This window comes from Paroedura picta, chromosome 5 (assembly GCF_049243985.1).
Source record: "Paroedura picta isolate Pp20150507F chromosome 5, Ppicta_v3.0, whole genome shotgun sequence".
Taxonomy (NCBI): Eukaryota; Metazoa; Chordata; class Lepidosauria; order Squamata; family Gekkonidae; genus Paroedura; species Paroedura picta.
The window spans coordinates 36633208-36654494 of record NC_135373.1 but is presented as its reverse complement, the minus strand read 5'-3'; the positions used below and the strand labels follow the sequence as shown (position 1 = coordinate 36654494).

Below are 21287 nucleotides of genomic sequence, written 5' to 3'. Positions count from 1 at the left end.
GGGTAAGCTAAACAGTGAGATACACAGAATTGCACTCTTGTGGAGTTCAACAGAGGTGACTTCAGAGTAGTGGTCTTTTATGGAGATATTCTTTTATCTGTGCATTTCACAGCAGCGGCGACATGCTGACAGCTAACAGGAATGTTCTGCGTGCTTCATAGCAGTATGAACAAGTGGTTTGGTTATTAAGTCTTTTTCCATGTAAATCACTATACAATACAAATATGTTGGCTCATAATATTCAGACCAAAAACTAACAAAAAATGGTTCTGACTCCTGTATGCTAGCAGGTAATTCAGCATTCCTTTGTTAGTTCTTGTTGTGAATGTACCTTAATGTGGATTTCTTTTTGCAGCCACATTTAAAAACATCGTGTTAAGCTCTATGCATTTTCTTGCGAGCATGTTTCTGGTTTATAGTAAGTTATTATACTCAAGTTGATTTAAAAATTGAAACAGGCTTCTTCATGCTGCTGTGAAAAACACAGAGAAGATTCTTGTAAAGCTGCATGTTGCTGCTGCTGTGAAATACACAGGAAATTAAAGAATATCTACATTAAAAAGCACTACTCTGAAGTCACCTCTACTGAAAAGAGTGCAATTTTATGTATCCCATTGTTTAGCCTACAGGTTTCCCCGCCCCCCCTGAATATTGTAATTACCATGTATCCCATTTGTGTCTCTATTTTTCACATAAGAAAGAAAGAATCTGTCCAATGGCTTAATTAAAGATCAGAAGTTTAAGAGTCTCTGTTATCTCTTTCATTTACACTTGGACTCTGCCATTGAATTTATTAGGTACAAATGGTAACCCTCTACTTAAAAACATCTAATTGGCTTGGTGTTAATGCCTTATTTGATAAATTAAATACTATCTCCTGTGATTTTGACGTGAAATGAAGGAAGTAGTCAAATTAACAATGCCAGAAGCCACGTTTCAAAAGAAAGTTAATGATCTGGAGGAAGATATGAAAAAATCTACTGAAAACTTAAGGAAATTTAAGAACCCCAAATTTAGCAGGGATCAGAGAGATTATGCAGCAGACAATATGTACCCATGGCTTTCCCAAAAGCACCCAAGGTTCAAGTTGAAAAATGTGACTTGGGGCCCAGAAACTTTTTTCCAGCACAGATTCTTTAAGTTCTACAGGAGAGGAACCATTACCCCAGAGAAGTTCATTCAGACCACATAGACAATCATGTCCACTTGAGCGGTTTCAGGTGGATTTTCAGGGAGGGATGCATCAAAATCACAGGAGATAGTATTTTATTTATCAAATAAGGCATTAACACCAACTCAATTAGATGTTTTAAGTAGAGGGTTAACAATTGTACCTACTTATAAATTCAGTGCCTTTAGGATGAGAGTTGATTTTTTCAAACTTTTTAGACAATTAAGGTTAAAACTTTATATTTTGACAAATACCCTTGTGTAAGCCATGGCAGAGTCCAAGTGTAACTAAAAGAGATAACAGAGATTCTTAAACTTTTGATCTTTAATTAAGCCATTGGACAGATTCTTTCTTTCCCTTGTTCTATTTTTCACATGGCAGCAACATTTTGGACAAGCTCAATAGCAAAGATGCCTCCAGCACCCACCCCTACACAACAGGATATGTCTTTTCCTGCTCCCTTCCCTGCCCTGGCATGCCTGATGGCAAGGGGAAAGCCAAGATTTTGCTGGTGTAGAGAACAGTCCTGGGAGTGGATAACTGATCAGGCAGCAGCAAGAGGCAGGTGGCCAAGCACCACAGCATGGACGCAAGGCTAGGAGTGTTGGCCCAGAATCCGGGAGACTCAGATCTGCCATGGAGGCTTGCTGGGGAGTTTCTTTGGGCCAGTCACACACATCCTCAGCCTAACATTTCTCACAGGGAAGTTGTGATGATGAAACACTGGAGAGCAAAGCAATGTAAGATGCTTTGCATCCCTACTGGGGACAAAGGTATGGTATAAATGAGAGAGGTAGATATAGCCTACACTGGACCCAGAGCATTACTGCTGGAGAAGCAAATTAAGACAACCACAAGAAATGCTTTCTTCCAACTGCATTCAGGTCAGAGGCTAGCCCTCCATCTTGACTCGCCCGATCTGCCCGCCTGGATCCATACTACAGTTAACACTGAGACTGGACTACTGTAATGCACTCTCCGTGGGTTTGCCCTTGCAGTCAAAACAGAGACTGCTGTTGTTACAGAACATTGCCTCTCCAATACTATCAGGTGGAGCAATGCATGTTACTTCCACTCTGCAGACACTCTATTGGCTGCCAATCAGTTACCAGGTTCAATTTAAAGTACTCTAATCACAAGCAAGTCTGTGGCCTCAGACTCTCCTGTTTGCACGATCACCTGTTTAGGGCCTTCCACAGGTGCCACCCTGCATGGGAAAGACTGGCAACTGCCTTTGCTATTGTGGCCTGGTGGAATGGACTGTCTGAGGAAGTCATAAAGGCTCCCCACCCTCTGGGCATTCTGCAAATTATGCAGGAGGGCACTTAAATACAGACAATAATTCTACATTATAACAAAAAACATTCCAGAAGGAAGAATACAAATGTGAACTGCATATAGCAATTATCATCTTTTGGCAGTGTGTATTATCTTGCTCTCACTGCTTTGTTTTTATACATATGTAATCTCATTTGCTGCCTTGCTTAACATATCAAGTCTAACAGCTTTGCTTCAGATTACAGTAATCCTAGTGCTACTGCACTGCTTATTAGATGTCTCATCCTATTGACTGCATGGATCTATACCAGGCATCCACAACTTTTTTGACCCAATGGGCATGTATGGAATTTAGAAACGGGATGGTGTGTGCTGCCCCGGAACAGCTGTGGCAGAATGCAAAGCTGAACCTAAAATAGCTCCATGGGAGGCAGAGCCAGATGCACCCTTGGGAAGAAGGCATGCCTGACGAAAGAATGAAACCATACACTAACTAAGGGAAGACCGTGTACTTACCAGCCCTCCTGACCCTGTCATTGCAGAAATAACACACCCTGCCTTACAAAGGCCCCACCCACTCCTGAAAAGCTTTGTGTTGGCCAAGGGAAGCATGGACGGCTGCCACACTGGGGAACCCTGGCTTACCCAATGGGAGAGGCAGGCCATAAAGAGAACACACACACACAAACACAATCTAAACACTAAGCCATCTCAGCACTGAGGAGCATGCATTTCAGAGAGAGAACCCAAGATGACAGATCCTGACTTGGGCAATCTGCCCGGCCGCAGCAGTTCGGAAATGTCATTACACCCCACATTGATTTCCTGCTCCAGGGGAATGGTTATTCTTTCTTGCTCAGCTGTCTGCCCAACCGCCCTAAGTCTTCATTGGCCCTGTTTTCCAGACCCAAGCAGTCTTCTCACAGAAGGCAAATGTCAGGCATTGGTAGGGGAGGCAGACAAGCAAACGGCATTAGCATTTGAGTAAAATCTCACTGAGAAGGGAGGTTTCTGGGGTGGTGCTTAGCGTGCTACCTTGGAAAATAAAAACTCTCCCAGACTGGTCCTTCCCTTCCTCAAATCAGTGTCTGTGGGAGCAGGCTGATCTGATGAGGACACCCCATTTGGTGGGAGTGGGAAGTGCTGTCGAATACCAGCCGACTTAAGGCAACCCTGCAGCATTTTCAAGGCAAGAACCATCAAGACAGTTTGCCATTGCTTGCCTTGGCTTGGCAACCCGGGACTTCCTTGGTCCTAAACAGGACCAACTCTGCTTAGCTTCTGAGACCCAATAAGATGAGGCCACTAAGTGTCTTATTTCCATGTCAGAAACCATGAAGAAAGCGAAGGATGAGACTCAAGCGCCTTAATGACTACTTACCTGCATTGGCAGCAACGGGCAAGGTGGTAGTAAAGAAGACATTCTCTACCACTGGGGCCTGTGGCTGTGAGAGGAGAAAAGACATCTTTCAGATTAGGGGAAAGGGGACATCAAATGGACTCGGCCAAAATCCTCCCCCACTGACTCCCACAGTAGAAGAAGTAGAGTTGGTTGGTTCTTATATGTTGCTTTTCTCTACCCGAAGGAGACTCAAAGCGGCTTACATTCACCTTCCCTTTCCTCTCCCCACAACAGATGCCCTGTGAGGGAGGTGAGGCTGAGGGAGCCCTGATATTACTGAAGAAGAAGAAAAGTTGGCTCTCATATGCCGCTTTTCTCTACCCGAAGGCGTCTCAAAGCGGCTTACCTTCGCCTTCACTTTCCTCTCCCCACAACAGACGCCCTGTGAGGGAGGTGAGGCTGAGAGAGCCCTGATATCACTGCTTGGTCAAAACAGCTTTCTCAGTGCTGCGGGGAGCCCAAGGTCACTCAGCTGGCTGCATGTGGGGGAGTGCAGAATCGAACCCGGCTCGCCAGATGAGAAGTCTGCACTCTTAACCACTACACCAAACTGGCTCTGACAGTTACAGGCCCAGAGCTCCCCAGCTATAAGGACAATCCACATTCCCCCTTGGCATTTGCTCTGTCGGATGACGGGAGCCATCACAAACCATTTGCTCTTGGTTCTGGGACATCCTGCTGGCCCCGTTGAGAATCCACTGGAGGTTCTGCTCTCCCATGACGATGCTGGACTGCAGAATGGCTGCGCTTTGCGAAGGGGTGATGGTGATCGTTGGATTGCCAGACAGCACAGAGCTCCCTCCAAGAGGCATGGGCTGAACTCCCCCGGGCAGCACCTCAGGAGCACTTGGCGTAGCTTGTGCAGGGGCGCCTGTTACCACAGGAAGCCCAGTCCCAAGGGGCTGCAGAGGCGGCTGAACAGGCTGCAGGAAATTCTGAGGGTTTGCTGCAAAGAATGTGCTGTTAGGAGCAGGCACTTCTGGGGTCTGTAAGAGAGTGGCAGGAGTTCCATATGCTTCTCGTGGAGGGCTGGCCAGGGCAGGGGGTGGGGGTGGCGCAGGATGGGTGGGCTCAGAGATGCCAAGCTGCAGAACAAGCGGCAGGGGTAACGGTCTGGTCTCTCCCGCGGATGGCTGGCTGGCAGGGGCCAAGTCTGCATCGCCACTGACGCCTTCAATCAAAGCGGCTGCCAAAAGAGAAGCAGGATTTTAATTTGTATTTGAACATATATTCTGCCCTGTCTCCACAGGCTCAAAATGAGAAAAGCTCTGTGGGATCTGCAGAAGCTTTTCATGTATGAGGTCCCAGCTACTACATCTCCAGTGGGGAAGGAACTTTGGCTTTGGAGGGGGAGGCGCTTTTAGCCACAGTCTCTTTCTCCACTAACTTCAGTGGGTGTGTTCTATATGCTGTTCTTGCTGCCTGGGCTTCAGTGATGCATGAACTGGTGACCAGGGGTGGGTGGAAGGGTGGGATAAAAACATCAAACCAGGATAGATCCCCCCCCCCCATCTTGAGGAGGCCTGGTTTCCCAAGAGAGGCCAAGGTGATGAACCCTACCACGTTGAATGTTAAACAAGAGCTTATTACATTACTGACTATACTAGCACTATGAGGCATAGAAGGCAAGATGGGGACTGAAAAGGCCTCTTAAACCAGAAATGGAATGATGGTCTTCTCCTATATTTCTAGACATGGGGCTCCTCCAGCCACAGATCCCTATTGCAGCAGAAACCTGCTGGGCATCACTCGTTTCAAAGCTGCAGTGGGTGGTGTGGCTGGTGTCCATCCTGGGACACTGTAGCTATCCATGTGAAAAAGGGAGAGATCATGCAGACTGGGCCTGTACCTGTCTGTTGAGAGTCCTCTTGAGTGGCAGGAGGTTCCGGGCTCTGGAACATGGACTCAAAAATGCTGGCTGGTGAGATGGTGCTCAGGTCTTGCCCATGCATCTGGAAAAAGAAGGGAGCAATTAGGGAATCCCATTTGACAGTTCTCTGGACCGGGACCCAGTTTAATGGCACTGCCAGCCACTTGCTCAAACTTAAAGAGCAGGCTTCTGCTCTCAAAATCTATTTCCTGATGCAATCAGTTCACATAGATGCAAAGGTTTGCTTTCACTGGCACAACAGAAATCCATGGCTGAAACAGAGAACATTAGTCCTTATCTGAAGAAGCTAGTCGTGGATTGCTGTTGTGTCTCACACAAGCCCACTGTGCTGTCGACAACTTAATCCAAAGAATATTTACCGGATTAGAATTATCCCGCAGTTCTGAATCCGTGGACATGAGGCTCAGGTCACTCAGACAGAGCGAGTGGTTTGTATCCTGCAGTGAAAGAAGATGAGAATTCTTTCACTCTGTGGAACACTTGAAATTATGAGGGTACTTTGTCTCATCCTTCCCTAGTGCGTCAGCCTGGGGAACCAAGATTTCTGCTGGCCCTTTTATAAACAGAATTAGGAGGCACTACTGAATGTGCCAGCAGCCCACAGCTGAAATACAGCAACGAAGCACTCAGCTATCACTTAAAGGCATTTTGGACTGCATTTTCCAACGGTGCTCAAGTGAGCTTCCAGTGAGTCAAACATCATTAATGACACAAGTGTGAATTTAGGCATGCCAAGCCAAGGTGTGACAAGCTCTGCATGAATAAAAATAAAGCTCAAGGAAGACTGGTCCCAAGAAAGGAGAAAAGAACACATGTCACAATCCGAGGCATGATTACAAAGGCATAAGTCCCAATTCTTTCAAAGAGATTTTCTCCCAAACTGGATCATGGTGACAGGCCTGTTGTATCTTGAAATTCAGGTGGAATCATCATAAACCATTCATCCCACAGGTAACTGCAAGTGGGAAGGGGGGATGGAGGGAGGTGGGATTAACACCACCGAGAATGTTCTTCCTCCAACTAAGCCATGGCATTCTGAACAACGAAGCAATCACATTTCTATCTCTTCCTTCCAGCAGTATCCATGCCTTCTGCAAACTGCTATTCGGAGCGGACCGATTCCTGTTTTCATTGGGTCTCGTTTCTCTCTTGAGAACATAACCTTTTGGTTTACCACCTTAATTGGCCTTTTAGCACGCACTGTAACCCGCTATGAGCCTTGTGGGAGCGGCGGTTAAGAAATTTAACAAATAAATTATATGCTTGATGAGGGAGAGTTGACTCACGAACGCTAGAATGAATTTTGGTTAGTATTTATGGCACACTTGAATTCCTACTTTGTTACTGAAGTTGCTCAAATCGCGGCATCAGCCGTTCCAATGATCGAGAATCTTCCTGACTACACTATAAGGAAAAGGGCACCTTTTTGATTGTTCTCTGATCCACAATTTCATTGGCAAGACTCCCAAGCAGCTGGACTTCTACAAGAGTCCCAGCCTTGAACACCCGAGGTATTGACAGGCAAAGCACAGCATGTTCTTTCTTCGACGGAAGAAGCCACCCACCTCGGAGATGTTGTTGTTGTTGGAAAGCACAGTGTAGGAGGGCCCTTTCTCGTGCCCCTTCATGTGACTCTTGAGGCTGTACTGTGTGCTGAAGGTCTTCTCACAACCATTGCTGGGACAGAAGAAGGGTCTCTCACCTGCAACAGCACAAACGGGTATGAACCTGTGCACAGCCGGCTGCTTCTATGCTGGGGCCAGTACAAAAGCTCCTTACTGCTCAACAGACCTGGGATTTTCTTGGAGAGGAGCTGTGGCTCAGTGGAAGAGCCTCTGCTTGGCACGTGGACAGTCCCAGGCTCAATCCCTTGAAAGAACCTGGTAGTGGGTGATGTAAAAGACCTCAGCTTGAATCCCTGGAGAGCCACTGCAAGTCTGAGTAGACAGCAGTTCTCTGCAAACTATTTTTCTGCGTGGATTGATTCCTGGTTTGATTGTATCGTTTTAAACTTGTATCTCTTTGTAAGACCCCACACATACCTTTCAGTTTGCTACCTCTAATCTAAGTTTGTTGGCCTTAAGGATGTCCATCATATGCATGCTGGGTCAGCTTTGACTCAGCTCCGCCTGAGACTCTGGAAAACCACTACAAGTCTGAGTAGACAATACTAGCCCCAATAGTCTGATTCAGTATAAGGCAGCTTCATGCATTCACATGAATTCAAACGGCCAAAGAAGATTCACGTGCTAACTGTGCAAGGGTGGACAGAGGGGTGGCTAACAAGCTTCAGTGAGAAACTGCTTGGGCCTGACCGCTTGTTCTAGTGTGCTGGGCCTTCTTTTGAGTTCAGTCAACTTTTAACCTGCACTTAATTCCCAGTCATTAACCGCTAGCCGCTCACCACTGTTGTCCGGCAGCAACTTCAGTGGCAAGTGAAACCACCTTACAAAGGTGGCTCCAGAGCTGCTTACCCGTGTGTGTCCGGACATGTGTTTTCAGGTGGTGACTTGCTGCAAAGGCCTTTCCACAGCCATCATGGTCACACCTACAGGGAAAGGGAAGGGAAGAAGTATCAACAAGAGGCTTCCTGTAGCTACCACTTCTAAGAAGGCTCCTTTGCCTCCTACTGGGCATTTACTCGCCCTCAGGGCAGTGGAAGTCCCTTGGAGCAGGGGTAGTCAACCTGTGGTCCTCCAGATGTTCATGGACTACAAGTCCCATGAGCCCTGGCCAGCAAACGCTGGCAGGGGTCATGGAAATTGTAGTCCATGAACATCTGGAGGACCACAGGTTGACTATTCTGGCCTTGGAGGACACAACCCAGCTTGGGTCTCAGTCTGCCTCTGAACACAACAGCGGTGCAGAATAGAAAGGAACAAACATAATTTCAGTCCATTTGCATATCTCAGGGGGCAGCTAGAATATCCTAAGGTGCCTCAAGGTGGACGGTTCCTGTGCTCCTGTAAATGGAGCCACAATTTCTCTCAATGCTGCAGCTCCCCAGCTGCTGAAACTCTCCTCCCTAAGCAACTATTAAGGTCCACAATGTTCACATACCGGTTCCTCTAGGCAAAAGTCGTGTGAACAATGAGAGGGAATAGGGTTTGTTTCTCTGTGAAATTCATATACTGCTTTGCAAACTTGCACTTCCAAAGCAGTACACAGATAAATAAACGAACAGGCTAACTTCCAAAAGGGCTAACGAAACAAAAATGGTTCCATACTTGTTTACGGAGCACCACTAAAGAAGGAGATGAACAACTGCAGAAGCGTCTACAAAAGCAGCTCAACACAAAGCAAGGACCTGTCTCTTGTGGAAGCCAATCTAGCTTAAAAATGGGGTCTTGTTGGCTGAGCTGAAATTTTGGGGAGGCTTATGGAGAAGAAGGTACTCACCAATATACTCCAAATTAAGAACTAGGACATTAACGCTCAATGAACTGAGCTTGAAATCAAACTGATCATCAACACGGTTGACTCAACAACAATGTACCAATCTCCACATTTCTCATCCATCTTTATAGGAACCTAATCCCAAGCTGTTTGCCAACTCCGCTTGATTCCCCCGTCTCAAGAGCTCACCTAAAGGGCTTCTCGCCCGTGTGAGTCCTAATGTGTTTCCGTAGATCACTGAGCGTAGTGAAATACTTGCTGCAACCCTCTGATTCACAGTTGAATGTTTTCCCTGTGTGAAGCCTCTGATGGGCTTTCAACCTATAGAATAGGAAAAAGGAGACTCTGTTACTGACATCTTCTGGACTGGATCCACCCACCAAGACAGGCCTAGAGAAATAGCTGAACCTAGTGGCATGCAGGGGGCCTGCATGCAGAAACAGTTGACATTCATAGAATCATAGAGTTGGAAGGCGCCATATAGGCCATCTAGTCCAACCCCCTGCTCAACGCACGATCAGCCCAAAGCTGAGGTTCTCCACTCAGATCCCAAGGGCAGCCTGGAACAGCAGGCCCATCCAACACAGCCACAGTCTAGAAGGAAAAGGTTGTGGCAAAACTACTTTCAGGTAGAGGCTTTCAGAAAGGCTGAAAGATGAGTGCACATGAGAAGAGAGAGAGCCCCCTGATGCTTACCTGTACAGTGTATTAAAGGCTTTTTCACAGCCTTGAACGTCACACTCAAAAGGTTTCTCCTTAGTGTGGACGCGAACGTGGATTTTGAGACTGTAGGAGGTCAGGAAAGCCTTCCCACAGCCCTCCTGGTTACACACAAAGGTGTACTCCCCTCGGTGTGTCTTCTGGTGGGTGCGCAGGTTGCCTGCGGTGCTGTAGGTACGAGGACAGCCCTCAAATGTGCACTGGTAGCGTTTCACCTATTGGGAAAAGCAAAGAGGGCGGAGTCAAGTCCACCTACTGCAGACATTCTTTCTCCTCTTGACCAATCCCTTTTTCTCAGAGACTCTGTCTCTGCACAAGTGGGCAGATAGACAGTGGAACACTTTTTACTTTATTACCCAATATAAGCCACACTACATGAGACATCCTTACAATCAGTTATCAGAAAGATCTTCAAGTCTGTCAGTAGGAAAAATGAAAAAATTGTTGAGTGACGATAAATGACAAATTACAGCTTATACTGCTAGGTTTCGTGTGGCCACGATTAAATTATGCATTAATCTTAGAGGATAATAAGATATTTGTTTTCAGTTTGATATGGCTTTATGGTCTCTGCTTTATTGTTTCTATGTTTTAGCAACTTTTACATTATTTAACTGGATCGATATTTGATGTGTGTGTATGTATATTATACATTCTATCCAGTGAATAGTATCACTATACTATTATACTTTACCTTGTGTTGGTCTAAATGACCATTAATTAAAAATGGTTGTACTCCTTTTGACCTGGACAAGTTACTTTCTGTAAGCCCAACCTATTTACCAGGAAGAACCAAAGAGGTCATGTTCCTTCCAATACAAAAAACTACAGCATGCTTAACTGGAAGCTTTTAGCTCATCAGACACCACAACTAAGCCTCACATTAGTCATAGAATCATAGAATTGGAAGGGACCTCCTGGGTCATCTAGTCCAACCCCCTGCACTATGCAGGACACTCACATCCCAATCGCTCATCTACTGTAACCTGCCACCCCTTTGCCTTCACAGAGACAGTCTCTCTGTCAGATAGCTATCTAGCATCTGTTTAAAAATTTCCAAAGATGGAGAACCTACCACCTCCCGAGGAAGCCTGTTCCACTGAGAAACCGCTCTAATTGTTAGGAACTTCTTCCGGATGTTTAGATGGAATTTCTTTTGAATTAATTTCATCCCATTTGTTTTGGTCTGTCCCTCTGTGGCAAGAGAGAACAATTCTGCTCCATCCTCCATATGGCACCCTTTTAAATACTTGAAGATGGTTATCAGATCCCCTCTCAGTCATCTCCTCTCTAGGCTAAACAGACCAAGCTCCCCCAACCTTTCTTCATATGTCTTGGTCTCACCATCTTTGTTGCCCTTCTCTGGACACTTTCCAGTTTGTCAACATCCCTCTTCAATTGGGGTGCCCAAAACTGAACACAGTACTCCAAGTGAGGCCAAACCAGAGCAGAGTATAGCGGTACCATCACCTCTCGTGATCTGGACACGATGCTCCGTTTGATACAGCCCAAAATCCCATTTGCCTTTTTAGCCACTGAGTCACACTGCTGACTCATGTTCAATGTATGGTCTACTAAGACTCCTAGATCCTTTTTGCACATGCTACTGCCAAGACAAGTCTCCCCCATCTTATATTGGTGTATTTGGTTTTTCCTACCTAAATGCAGACTTTACATTTGTCCCTATTGAACTTCATTTTATTCAGTTTAGCCCACTTCTCAAGCCTATCATGGTCATCCAGTATTCTGTTGCTGTCTTCAGTTGTGTTTGCTACCCCTCCCAGTTTAGTATCATCTGCAAATTTAATGTATCCCCTCTAATCCCTCATCCAAATAATTTATAAATATGTTGTACAACACAGGCCTCAGGACAGATCCTTGGGGTACTCCACTTGTCACTCTTTTGCAAGAAGATGCTGAACCATTAACAAGTACCCTCTGGGTGCGCTTTGTCAACCAGTTATTGATCCACTTGACAGAATTAGGATCCATACCGCATTTTACCAACTTGTGAACAAGAATATCATGTGGAACCTTATCAAAAGCTTTACTGAAATTCAGATAAACTATGTACACCGCATTCCCCTGATCCAGCAAGGTAGTCACTTTCTCGAAAAAAGAGATAAGGTTGGTCTGACATGACTTGTTCTTGTGAAACCCATGCTGAGTCTTAGAAATCACAGCTCTCAGTTCCAGCTGCTCAAGGACTGAGTGTTTGATTATTTGTTCCAAAATTTTGTCAGCTACAGATGTCAAGCTGACAGCTTGATAATTACCCGGATCCTCCTTTTTCCCTTTCTTGAAGATGGGGACAACATTTGCCCTCTTCCAATCGTCTGGCACTTCACCTGTTCTCCAAGAAGTGTCAAAAGTAATGGACAGAGGTTCAGAGATGACATCTGCAAGTTCTTTTAGTACCCTTGGATGCAGTTCATCTGGCCCAGAAGACTTCGTTTCATTTAAAAAAACTAGGTGTTTGTGGACTGTTCCAACAGTGATCCTAGACCACCATTCCCATCCCCCGTGTTGTGTTACGTTTTTGCCACATTGATCACTATTTCCCTCACAAGAGAAGACTGAGGAGAAACAGGAGTTAAGCAGTTCAGTCAAAGTTTCCATAGAGGCACAGGTCACAAGAGTAGCATGGCAGGCCTTCTATCTGTGCCAGGCCAAGCTATTAGCGCCGGCCCCAGAACTTCTAGCCACAGTGATCCATGTGACGGTCACCTCTAGACTGGACTTCTATAACTCGCTCTATGTAAGCCTTCCCTTAACCTTGACCCGGAAACTGCAACTGGTCCGGAATGCCAGGATCCTCACCAACACACTTTGGAGGTCCCACATCCAGCCTGCCCTTCAACAACTTCACTGAATTCCAGATCAGGCTTAAGGTTCTAGTAATTACCTTCAAGGCCATATGTGGTTGGGGCCCAGTGTATCTGAGAGACCGCCTCAATGCCTATACCCCCAACGAGCATTACATTCTGCCACCACCAAATGGCTGAAGTTCCCTGGCCCCAAAGCAGCATGTCAGGCCTCAAACAGGGCCAAAGCCTTTTTTGTCCTGGCCCTGACCTGGTGGAATGAGCTTCCTGAAGAGATCAGGGCCCTTCCTGGACTCCCACAATTCCGCAGGGCCTGCAAAATGGAACTCCTCCACCAGGCATTTGGCTGAGGATAACAGACTTAACACCATTCAGCTGACACCCCAGACATCCTTCCACATCCTGGATCCAACTGACTCCCTACAGGCTCTGTTGAAAAGTTCTATTGTTGTCATATTATTGTTCAGTACTGGTTCTTACTGTTACTGTTATGTTATGATTATTGTTATGGTTACAATGTATACCCCTGTTTTATGTAAACTACCCTGAGCCTTATGGGAGGGCAGTATAGAAATACAACAAACAAACAAAATATATATATACATCCAGCTCTGTGAGGTGACCAGGGAAAGGCCATCCCAGGTGTTAACTCAAAGCTTATTCCCATTGGATTAAATAAACTGCTCTGCAAGGGCAAAGAGGCAATGGCTCTCTGGGTGAAGTTATTTCACTTGAGGGTAACAGTAGTGGCACTTCCCAACTTGTCACAAAAGTAAAAAGGTATTTGCTGAGAGAGAGAGAACAGAAGCCGAGAGAGGCAGTTTCAAGTCCCAGCAGGAAGGACATGATGCCTCCTTCTTTGCATAATTCTGCCGAAGGTTTGGGAAAGGAAGCATGAAAGAGATCACCAAAAGGCCAGGGGATGAACCCACACTGCCTCAAAGGCTTAGGAAGAATTTCCAGGTATGCTAAGAGTGACAGGCAGTCAGAACTGAAGCAAAATGCTGTCAAGAAAGAGAGCTTTAGGATGAAGCCCAGTTCACCTGTGTGAATTTTATTCCTAGTCATTCTGGAGTTTAAATTTGCTCAATTGTTAATGGACGCACAGGCCTTCTGAAAAGTGGCTCAGAAAGATTTAACAATCCCTAAAGTGGGCCAAGGCTAGCCCGATTTCATCCGTACGTGGAACTTAAGCAGGGCCAGTCCTGAGTTGTACTCAAGATGGGAGACCACCAAGAAGACTGCCACCTGGGTTGTTATGCAGGAGCAGGCCATGGCAAAACTCCTCTGCTCATCTTTGCCTTGAAAAGCCTACAAGGTTGCCATAACTGAGCTGCAAATGGACAGCATTTTCAATCATCATATTTTTTTACTAGCCCACCTTTTTGTCAGAACGGAACTATGGAGCTGGCAAACAGGAAGGTGACTGCAAGACGACTGCAGAACAATTGCCAGCTCACACACTGAGCTTTCCTTTCACAACAGGGATGGAGCAAGCAAAGAGGATGAAAGAGCAAGCCAGTTTTCTAATGATCAGTGGTGCTGACACATAGCCAGTCTCAGTGAGAGTGAATTCTGGCACTGTGGATTGAGAGACCTCCTTTATTTGGTTTCTCAGCAGGGGTAGGAAGAGGGATTGCACCCCATCTTCCTCACCAGAAGAAGAGTTGGTTTTTTATACCCTGCTTTTCACTGCCCGGAGTAATCTGAAAGTGGCTTACAATTGCCTTCCCTTCCTCTCCCCACAACAGACACCCTGTGAAGTAGGTGAGGCTGAGAGAGCTCTGACAGGTCTGCTCAGCCAGAACAGCATTATCGGGGCTGTGATGAGCCCAAGGTCACCCAGCTGGCTGCATGTGGAGGAGTGAGAATCAAACCGCGGCTCGCCAGATTAGAAGCCGCCACTCTTAACCACTACACCAGGCCTGCGAACCATTGTAACGGTAAGGCATTAGCATAAGCCCTGGCAAAGAATTTGAAGGACAAAGGGCAGAGGAGCCAGCAACAGCTCCAGCATCTGCTGCCAACAGTTCTGGAACCTGGCCAGTGTCAATTCTGCTAGCATTGGAAGCACAGGGACAGAACGTAACCCGTCAGAAAGCTCAGCCATGTCACTGTGATTACTCACACTGCAAACATAGCAGGAAAAGTTCTGCCCCTCTCAAAACTTGAAATGAGATTCAGGTGTCTGGGCATCTGCATCTTTCCAAAGCATGCCCAAACTGAAGAGGCAAGAATTTGCTGAACTGAAAGGGAAGTGCAGGACCGGAAATTCTAAAAAAGGGGAGATGGACACTGGATTGTGTCCAGCAATCTGGGTGATGAGAGAATGTTCTTGGCAGAACCTACAAGTAAGGATTTAGGGATTAAAAGAGTTATAGGCAAAGTTTTGCTGCTTTCAAAACTTCCATTTCCATCAAAGGGACTTGGGGCTTCTGTGGCAAGAGATTGAGGTGTGTGCGTTAGAACTCCTGGGCTTGCTAAATTACAGTGGAGCATCTCCTGCTGTACTTTGCACAGGTCTTCCTGTGCCTCCTATACTTTTTAACCACCGTTTCTTGGAAATATCATTAAGGCTTTCTTGCTAGTTCACATAGGAATCAAACAGCCCGCTCTATACTTTCCTCTAAACTGCTCTAACACCCTCAGGAGAAAACCATTTAGTGTATTCTATAAAGGACATGGTTCTAACTGCATGAATCCTTGGATTAAACCCTTAAATTGTCAAAGTGTGAAGCATTCATCAGTGCAAATGGAACAGTGGTTCTGCCCTGTATCCCAGAAGCAGATAATCAGGGAATTGATAGGAACTACCTCTAATGCAATAGCAATGGCATCTCCTGGGATGTTCACATGAACACCCAAATGCCTCATGCTTCAATAAAAGTTACATGGCAAGGTGAAGACTGAAAGGTGGCCTGAATCTCAGGAACTCTTTGGAAGGGCACTTGGGTTCTTCTGTTCTCTACTTGAGCAAATCGGCAGGGCAAATACCAACACACTTCTCCCAAAAGTATCAAGCCCTTAAAAAAACACACACACAGAGATCTGTGTGAAACAGCCCTCTGACATTTCTGATAACACCTCCTCCATTCACCCTGGTAACAGTGAGATAATACTGTTGGCCAATCCACACTGATCCTGAAGAACTTAGGAAAGAAAAGGCTGCAGGCACAAGATAAGCAATGACTGAGGCATGGGTGACTCAACAGCAGCTTGAAAGTTTGGCAGAATTACCAGTGAAAACTTTATAATTGCACGTAAGGAAAAATAAGGACGGCTGGGTTGTATTTAAATGATTAAATTCTAGTGTTTGCCACCAGCAAGAATCAGAGATTATTTAACTGTTCACATTTTTAGTCTCCTAGGTGAGTGTGAGCCAGCAGATTTTTTTTCTAGTCTGTGTCTTACCTTCAAGCAGAGACGAGCATTACAACAGAGGAGCAAGTTACACGCAATAGCTACAGTCAATTTACCTTTCAAAGATGGCCGGCATGGAAGATGTTTGTGCCCCAGGAGGCAACAAAACTGAGCTCCTTGTTCTTTGTGGCAAGCCAAGGTGTCATATGGGAAAGGCCGAGTGCATTCAAGACTGTCACAAAGTGGAAAACTAAGATTTAACTAGCTAAGAAAAAGAGTGCCAAGGGAGGTACTCTGGTCAAGCACTGCAACAAAGTTCCCGGGCTTAAGTTTGTTTGCAAGTTTTCCTACCACGAAATCTGTTGTTGATGCTGAAAAAGAATCTGCACGCTCGCAAAGCCACAGGGCACAGCACAGTGCCCATGAGAGGCCTTTCACAGCACAATCCAGTGTTCCTTGGCAAAGGAGACTTGCACTCATGGGCAAATGGTGGCAACAAGAATAACTATGCCCCAAACAGCCTTAGCCAGCTCTATTGAATGTAAAAGTAAGACAATTCACAATAGGAAGCTCTATGCCGTCGAGAAAAAAATTGGCAACTGAGAGATTCAGCTTAGCCTGCTTGCAGAAGGTGACCAAATACTTTTGCTCGGAGGGAAGCTAATAGCCAACCTTCTGCACAAAGATGTCATATTCCAGAGGGACCGTCCCAGTGTAAAACAAAAAAGGATCCTGAGTAATTTTAAAACATCGTGGATTGAGGGTAGCATAAAGTGCACATGTCTGAAGAATACCCTACTCCATACAAACTTCTCATACAATAAATCCATCAGTCTTATGGCACCCACTATTTCCTTTTGTCTTTACAATTAAAAATGAATTGAATTTTGATTTCAATTGGAGTGCCAACAACTTCTGCACTGTTCAGAAATACTAAACACTACCTCTTTCTTGAATGTCTAAGTACTAGTATCAATTCAAGGTTTGATTTAAAATAATCACTTGAATATACAGTGTTTACAATGGAATTGCCAGGTGAATTTTATTCCCAGTAAACACATAGAAATGAGAGAAATTTCCTCCAGCTCATCTTCAGCCAAGAAAAAGGTGCTTCAGACAGACAGACCATCAGCCCTTCTCCAGAGCTGCAGAACTCCTCAGTTTATTTGGCATGGAAGTCACATTTAAATTAGCAGGTCTGCTTTAGAAATTGGTAGTTTTAAGACTGTAGACTATGATTTTGAAGATCCAGGCCAAAAACAAACAAATCCAATATCTTCATCACTTAGGCAAACAGCACTTCTGCCCTATTAGCCATCTATGGACTTTTTCCTAAAAGGAAGTTGTGTGAAGTTGCAGTTGTGGAAGTGACAAAAAATGTACATTGGGGAATTTCCTCAGGATTTCTTTCATTTCTATGCCACCACTCCCCACAATTGGGCTTGGGGCATTTTCCCTTTAAATATCCCCTGCCATGCTAACCAGACTGGGGATGGTTTAAAATAAGGGATGGGGAGAGCCAAGGAGAAGGAGGGAAGCCCGTATCATTCCCGGACAGCCATTGCCCCAACCATAAGCCTGGCTGAAGAGTGCCTTTCTGCAGGCCCTGTAGAACTTTGACAGCTCTGTCCGGGACCAGATTTCAACTGGCAACTCATTCCACCAAATCTGGCCGAGGCCAAGGGACCATCTTTAGGGCCAGGGAACTGCCAACAAATTGGTATTAGCAGACTGCAATCCTCTCCGAGGAGCATACTGGGAGAGGCAATCCCTCAGGTATGCAGAGCCCAGAACACGTAGGGTCTTAATGGTCAATGCCAGAACTTTGAATCAGATCTGGACTCCACCGGTCAATGCAGCTACTGGAGGGCATATTGAATATGGCCCCTCCATGGGATGCCCATAAGGACCTGTACAGCCAGGTTCTGCACCAGCTGTACCCTCCAGGTTAGGAAAAAGGATAGCCCTACGTACAGCAAGTTGCAGTAATCCAGCCTGAAGGTGACGACTGCATGGGTCACTGTGGCTAGAAGCAGATGGTAAAAACCCTGGCAAGCTACATTTGTGACCTGTTCCTTCATTGACAGGGAGGCATCAAAGGTTAGCCCCAGGCTCTTGACAATGTGTGAAGCAGTTAATTGCGCTCTGCCAAGGCAGAGAAGGCACATTTCCTCTTTAGATCCTTTCTTCCCCAGCCACAGGACCTCCATCTTCTAAGGGTTTGAGTTTCAGGTTACTCTGCCAGAGCCATCCTGGCACAGCTTGAAGACATCTGACCTACAAATTTGAGGGTGTATCCAGCCAGCTGCCCATCAATAGACAGAACTGGGTGTCATCAGTGTACCAGAGATGCAAGAGAATACATATCTGGGAGAGAATCAAACCTTGTGGCATTCCACAAGAGAGTAGACAGCAGCACAATGGCTATCCTCTGTCCCCGACCTTGGAGAAAGGAGATTACCCTCTGCAAGGCCAGCCCCTGTATCCCCACACTGATAAGGCAGCAAGCCAAAAGCTTCTGATTGGATGTGTCAAACACTGCCTAGCAACACTAGAAGCGCTGACCCGCCTCAGTCCAGCTGCCTCCAGAGGTCATCTGCAAGGGCAACCAAGGCCATTTCCCCCATAGCCATGCCGGAAACCAGACTGGAATGGCTCCAAGACTGATGCTTCCTCTACGAATGCTTGAAGTTAATCCATGGCTGCCCAGTCAACCACCTTACCCAGAAACAGAACCTGTTTATATCAAGAGAACTGTTTATGTCAAGAATGCCATGAGCCACATTAAAAGAGAAGGAAATTGACTTCTATGTCTTGTTTGTTGGCCTTTCTGGGCAACTGGTTGGGCATTGTGTGAAATAGGATGCTGAACTAGAAGGACCACCTGTGCAATCCAGCAGGTTCTTTCTTACGCTCTGTTCATATTACAGTCAAGGATTAATGTTTTACATTTTTAGGGTTTTGCATTTTAATAAACAGCATGGAAAAAATGAGAGAAGGCACAACTTAAATCATGAGAGAGCAGGCATTACTATCTGGACTGCTCACAGAAGCACAGCGCAAAGCTCTTCCTGCTGGTGTATACTCCTATTTTAAAATCTTAAGTTTACTTTCCATTTTGCTTTTAAACTAGGCAGTTGTGAATAACCCTAAACATAAAGGTACATGAGTGCATAACGGTAAATTTCTGCTTCTCAAAAGTCTATTTTGGAAAACAATGAGAGGTAAATATCCAAAATCAGCGCAGAAGTTTAAGCGAGTTTTAGTAAAGGCAATTAATTGGCTTTACAATGTAAGTACAGGATCCAGAGTTACATTTTTTTCATAACATGAAAGCAACACTTTATGGTAGAGTTCCAGACTGCCAGACAAGAGCCTGCAGAAAGAAGAAAGTGGCCAGATTAGAGTCCATTACTTACTTCTTTAAGCTTCGTCTCTGGGCACTCTGATTGTAATGTGAGGGTGGCTCCTTCAATGTTTCGTGGCATTGGAGTTGAACCAGGATTGATAGTCAAATGAATCTGATCTGGAGAAATGATGTGCTGGACATAACCCTGGGACATTCCTTCATGGTCCGCTATTAAATGAAACCTGTCCTCATGACCTTCAGGTAGAAAAGGCAGAGGATCACCACACTGCCCTTCCTCTTCCTCTTCCTCCAGCGACCCTTGGTCTTGCTCAATAAGAACAGTAGTTCTGTCGTACACCGTCCGTGACAAAGATGAGACAAGGCCATTCTTGTCCACAAACCTTAGTGGTTTATCCTCCTGTGTCAAGTCATCTTCCTCCACTTCATAATAGATGACACTCTCAGGACTGTGTTCCCCCATGGTTCAGAGGAATTCAGGGTAGAGTCACTGGATAAATAAGCAACAGCTTACCTGAAGCGGAATAAGACAAGACAATGATGACAGTCTAATCAGTGCTTTACCACAAACCAAGAAATCCAATTCTGACAATTTAGTGAGTTGCTTGATGTTCCCTGGATGTTGTATTGTAATACTAACCTGTTTGAGTGGTACTTTATTCATTTTTATTAGGATATCTATTTCACACAACAACAAACAAGTGGCTTGGAAATAATAATAAATTCTTACAGAATACTCACAACCCAAACTTTCTTCACACAGCATTCAATGTACAGGCCCATTCCTACACCTAGGAGGCCTCTGCAATAAAGGATATTTGCTTAAACCAGGCCTTCTCAGCTAGGGTTTCACGTAGGTTTCTTGACAGCCCTGGAAGGGTTTCCAGAATGGGTGGCAGTTAATCATTTTGTAATATATATATTTAAATTTGTTAAACACTTAGCAGGTGATAGGGCCATATATGATCATGTCAACCCGCCCCCCACCCCAAGACCAATTATGGGCCTTGGAAGGGTGGGGAGGGTGAGCGTGTCCACAGCTCTGCTTCCCAACCCTATTCTGCACGATCGCGTAACTTCTAGGATTTCTCGAAGCCTGAAGAATGTCTGAGGTGTTTCTCAAGGGTGAAAAAGTCGAGAAAGGCTGGCTTCACCCGCTGATGTCCCACCTTTCTGCCAAAGGCTCTCAAAGTGGCTGGCAATGCCATTAAAAAAAACAAAAAAACACCACAACACGCACAACTCACAACCAGGTCGGGAGTCTGGGCAGGAGAGAAGTGAGGAGTCCCCGCGTCGGGCTTTGGGCAGGGACGGGCCGAGCGACGCCTCCGCGCGTCTCTGCTGCGCCCAGGCCTGCCCCAGCCCGGGTGGTGCTCGGAAGGGAGGGAAGGAGCCGCTGCGACCTGTCCCTCCTCTCAGCGTCGCCGCCCGAGCCCGCTCCCCACCCCGCCGCCGCCCAGACCGGAGCACAGCGGTCCCCACGCGAAAGACGCGCCCTCCCTGCGCCGCTGCCTCACCCGCTCTTCGTAAGGCCAAGCCGAGGCCAGCCCGTGTCGGTGCCATGGCACCCGCCGGCAGGCCCCGCACAGCCCGACTCGGTCCGCCAGAGGCTCCCTCAGACACCGACGCTTCCGCTTCCGCCTAGGGCGGGGCAGGCCAAGGCCCACTTCCGGTCACTGGACGGCGGCGGGCTAGAGCGGTCTCTCCGCCGACCTTCGTCTGCGCGCGCGCAGCTTCTGCTCCCTGGCCCGCCGGGAGGGGCTATTCTTGGGGGGGGGGGCGGAGGTTGAGCCTCGTTCCTTGCGGGCTTCCCAGAAGAGGCGGCTGCCCGCCCCACAGTTCCCGCCCCTCCGCAGCTGGTGTCTTCCCTTCCCCGG

The 21287-nt window shown here is 46.4% G+C and overlaps 1 protein-coding gene across 3 annotated transcripts in view; it reads right to left on the bottom strand.

The window, feature by feature from the left end:
- MTF1 (metal regulatory transcription factor 1) overlaps positions 1-21192 on the bottom strand; it is a 26550-nt gene extending 5358 nt beyond the window's left edge. The window contains exons 1-11 of one of the 3 annotated variants that reach the window (XM_077337260.1): positions 20928-21192; positions 20152-20281; positions 19463-19924; positions 9835-10073; positions 9328-9459; positions 8217-8290; positions 7308-7444; positions 6102-6179; positions 5701-5803; positions 4502-5037; positions 3831-3894 (exon numbers count right to left, since the gene is read on the bottom strand). In XM_077337260.1, the coding sequence (XP_077193375.1) occupies positions 3831-3894; positions 4502-5037; positions 5701-5803; positions 6102-6179; positions 7308-7444; positions 8217-8290; positions 9328-9459; positions 9835-10073; positions 19463-19873 (1774 nt within the window). In that variant the 5' untranslated portion in view covers positions 19874-19924; positions 20152-20281; positions 20928-21192. Of the gene's footprint in view, positions 1-3830; positions 3895-4501; positions 5038-5700; positions 5804-6101; positions 6180-7307; positions 7445-8216; positions 8291-9327; positions 9460-9834; positions 10074-19462; positions 19925-20151; positions 20282-20657; positions 20880-20927 lie in introns of those variants that run through there. The other 2 variants (XM_077337259.1, XM_077337261.1) reach the window with 2 other exon arrangements.
- Positions 21193-21287: the final 95 nt, after the last annotated feature.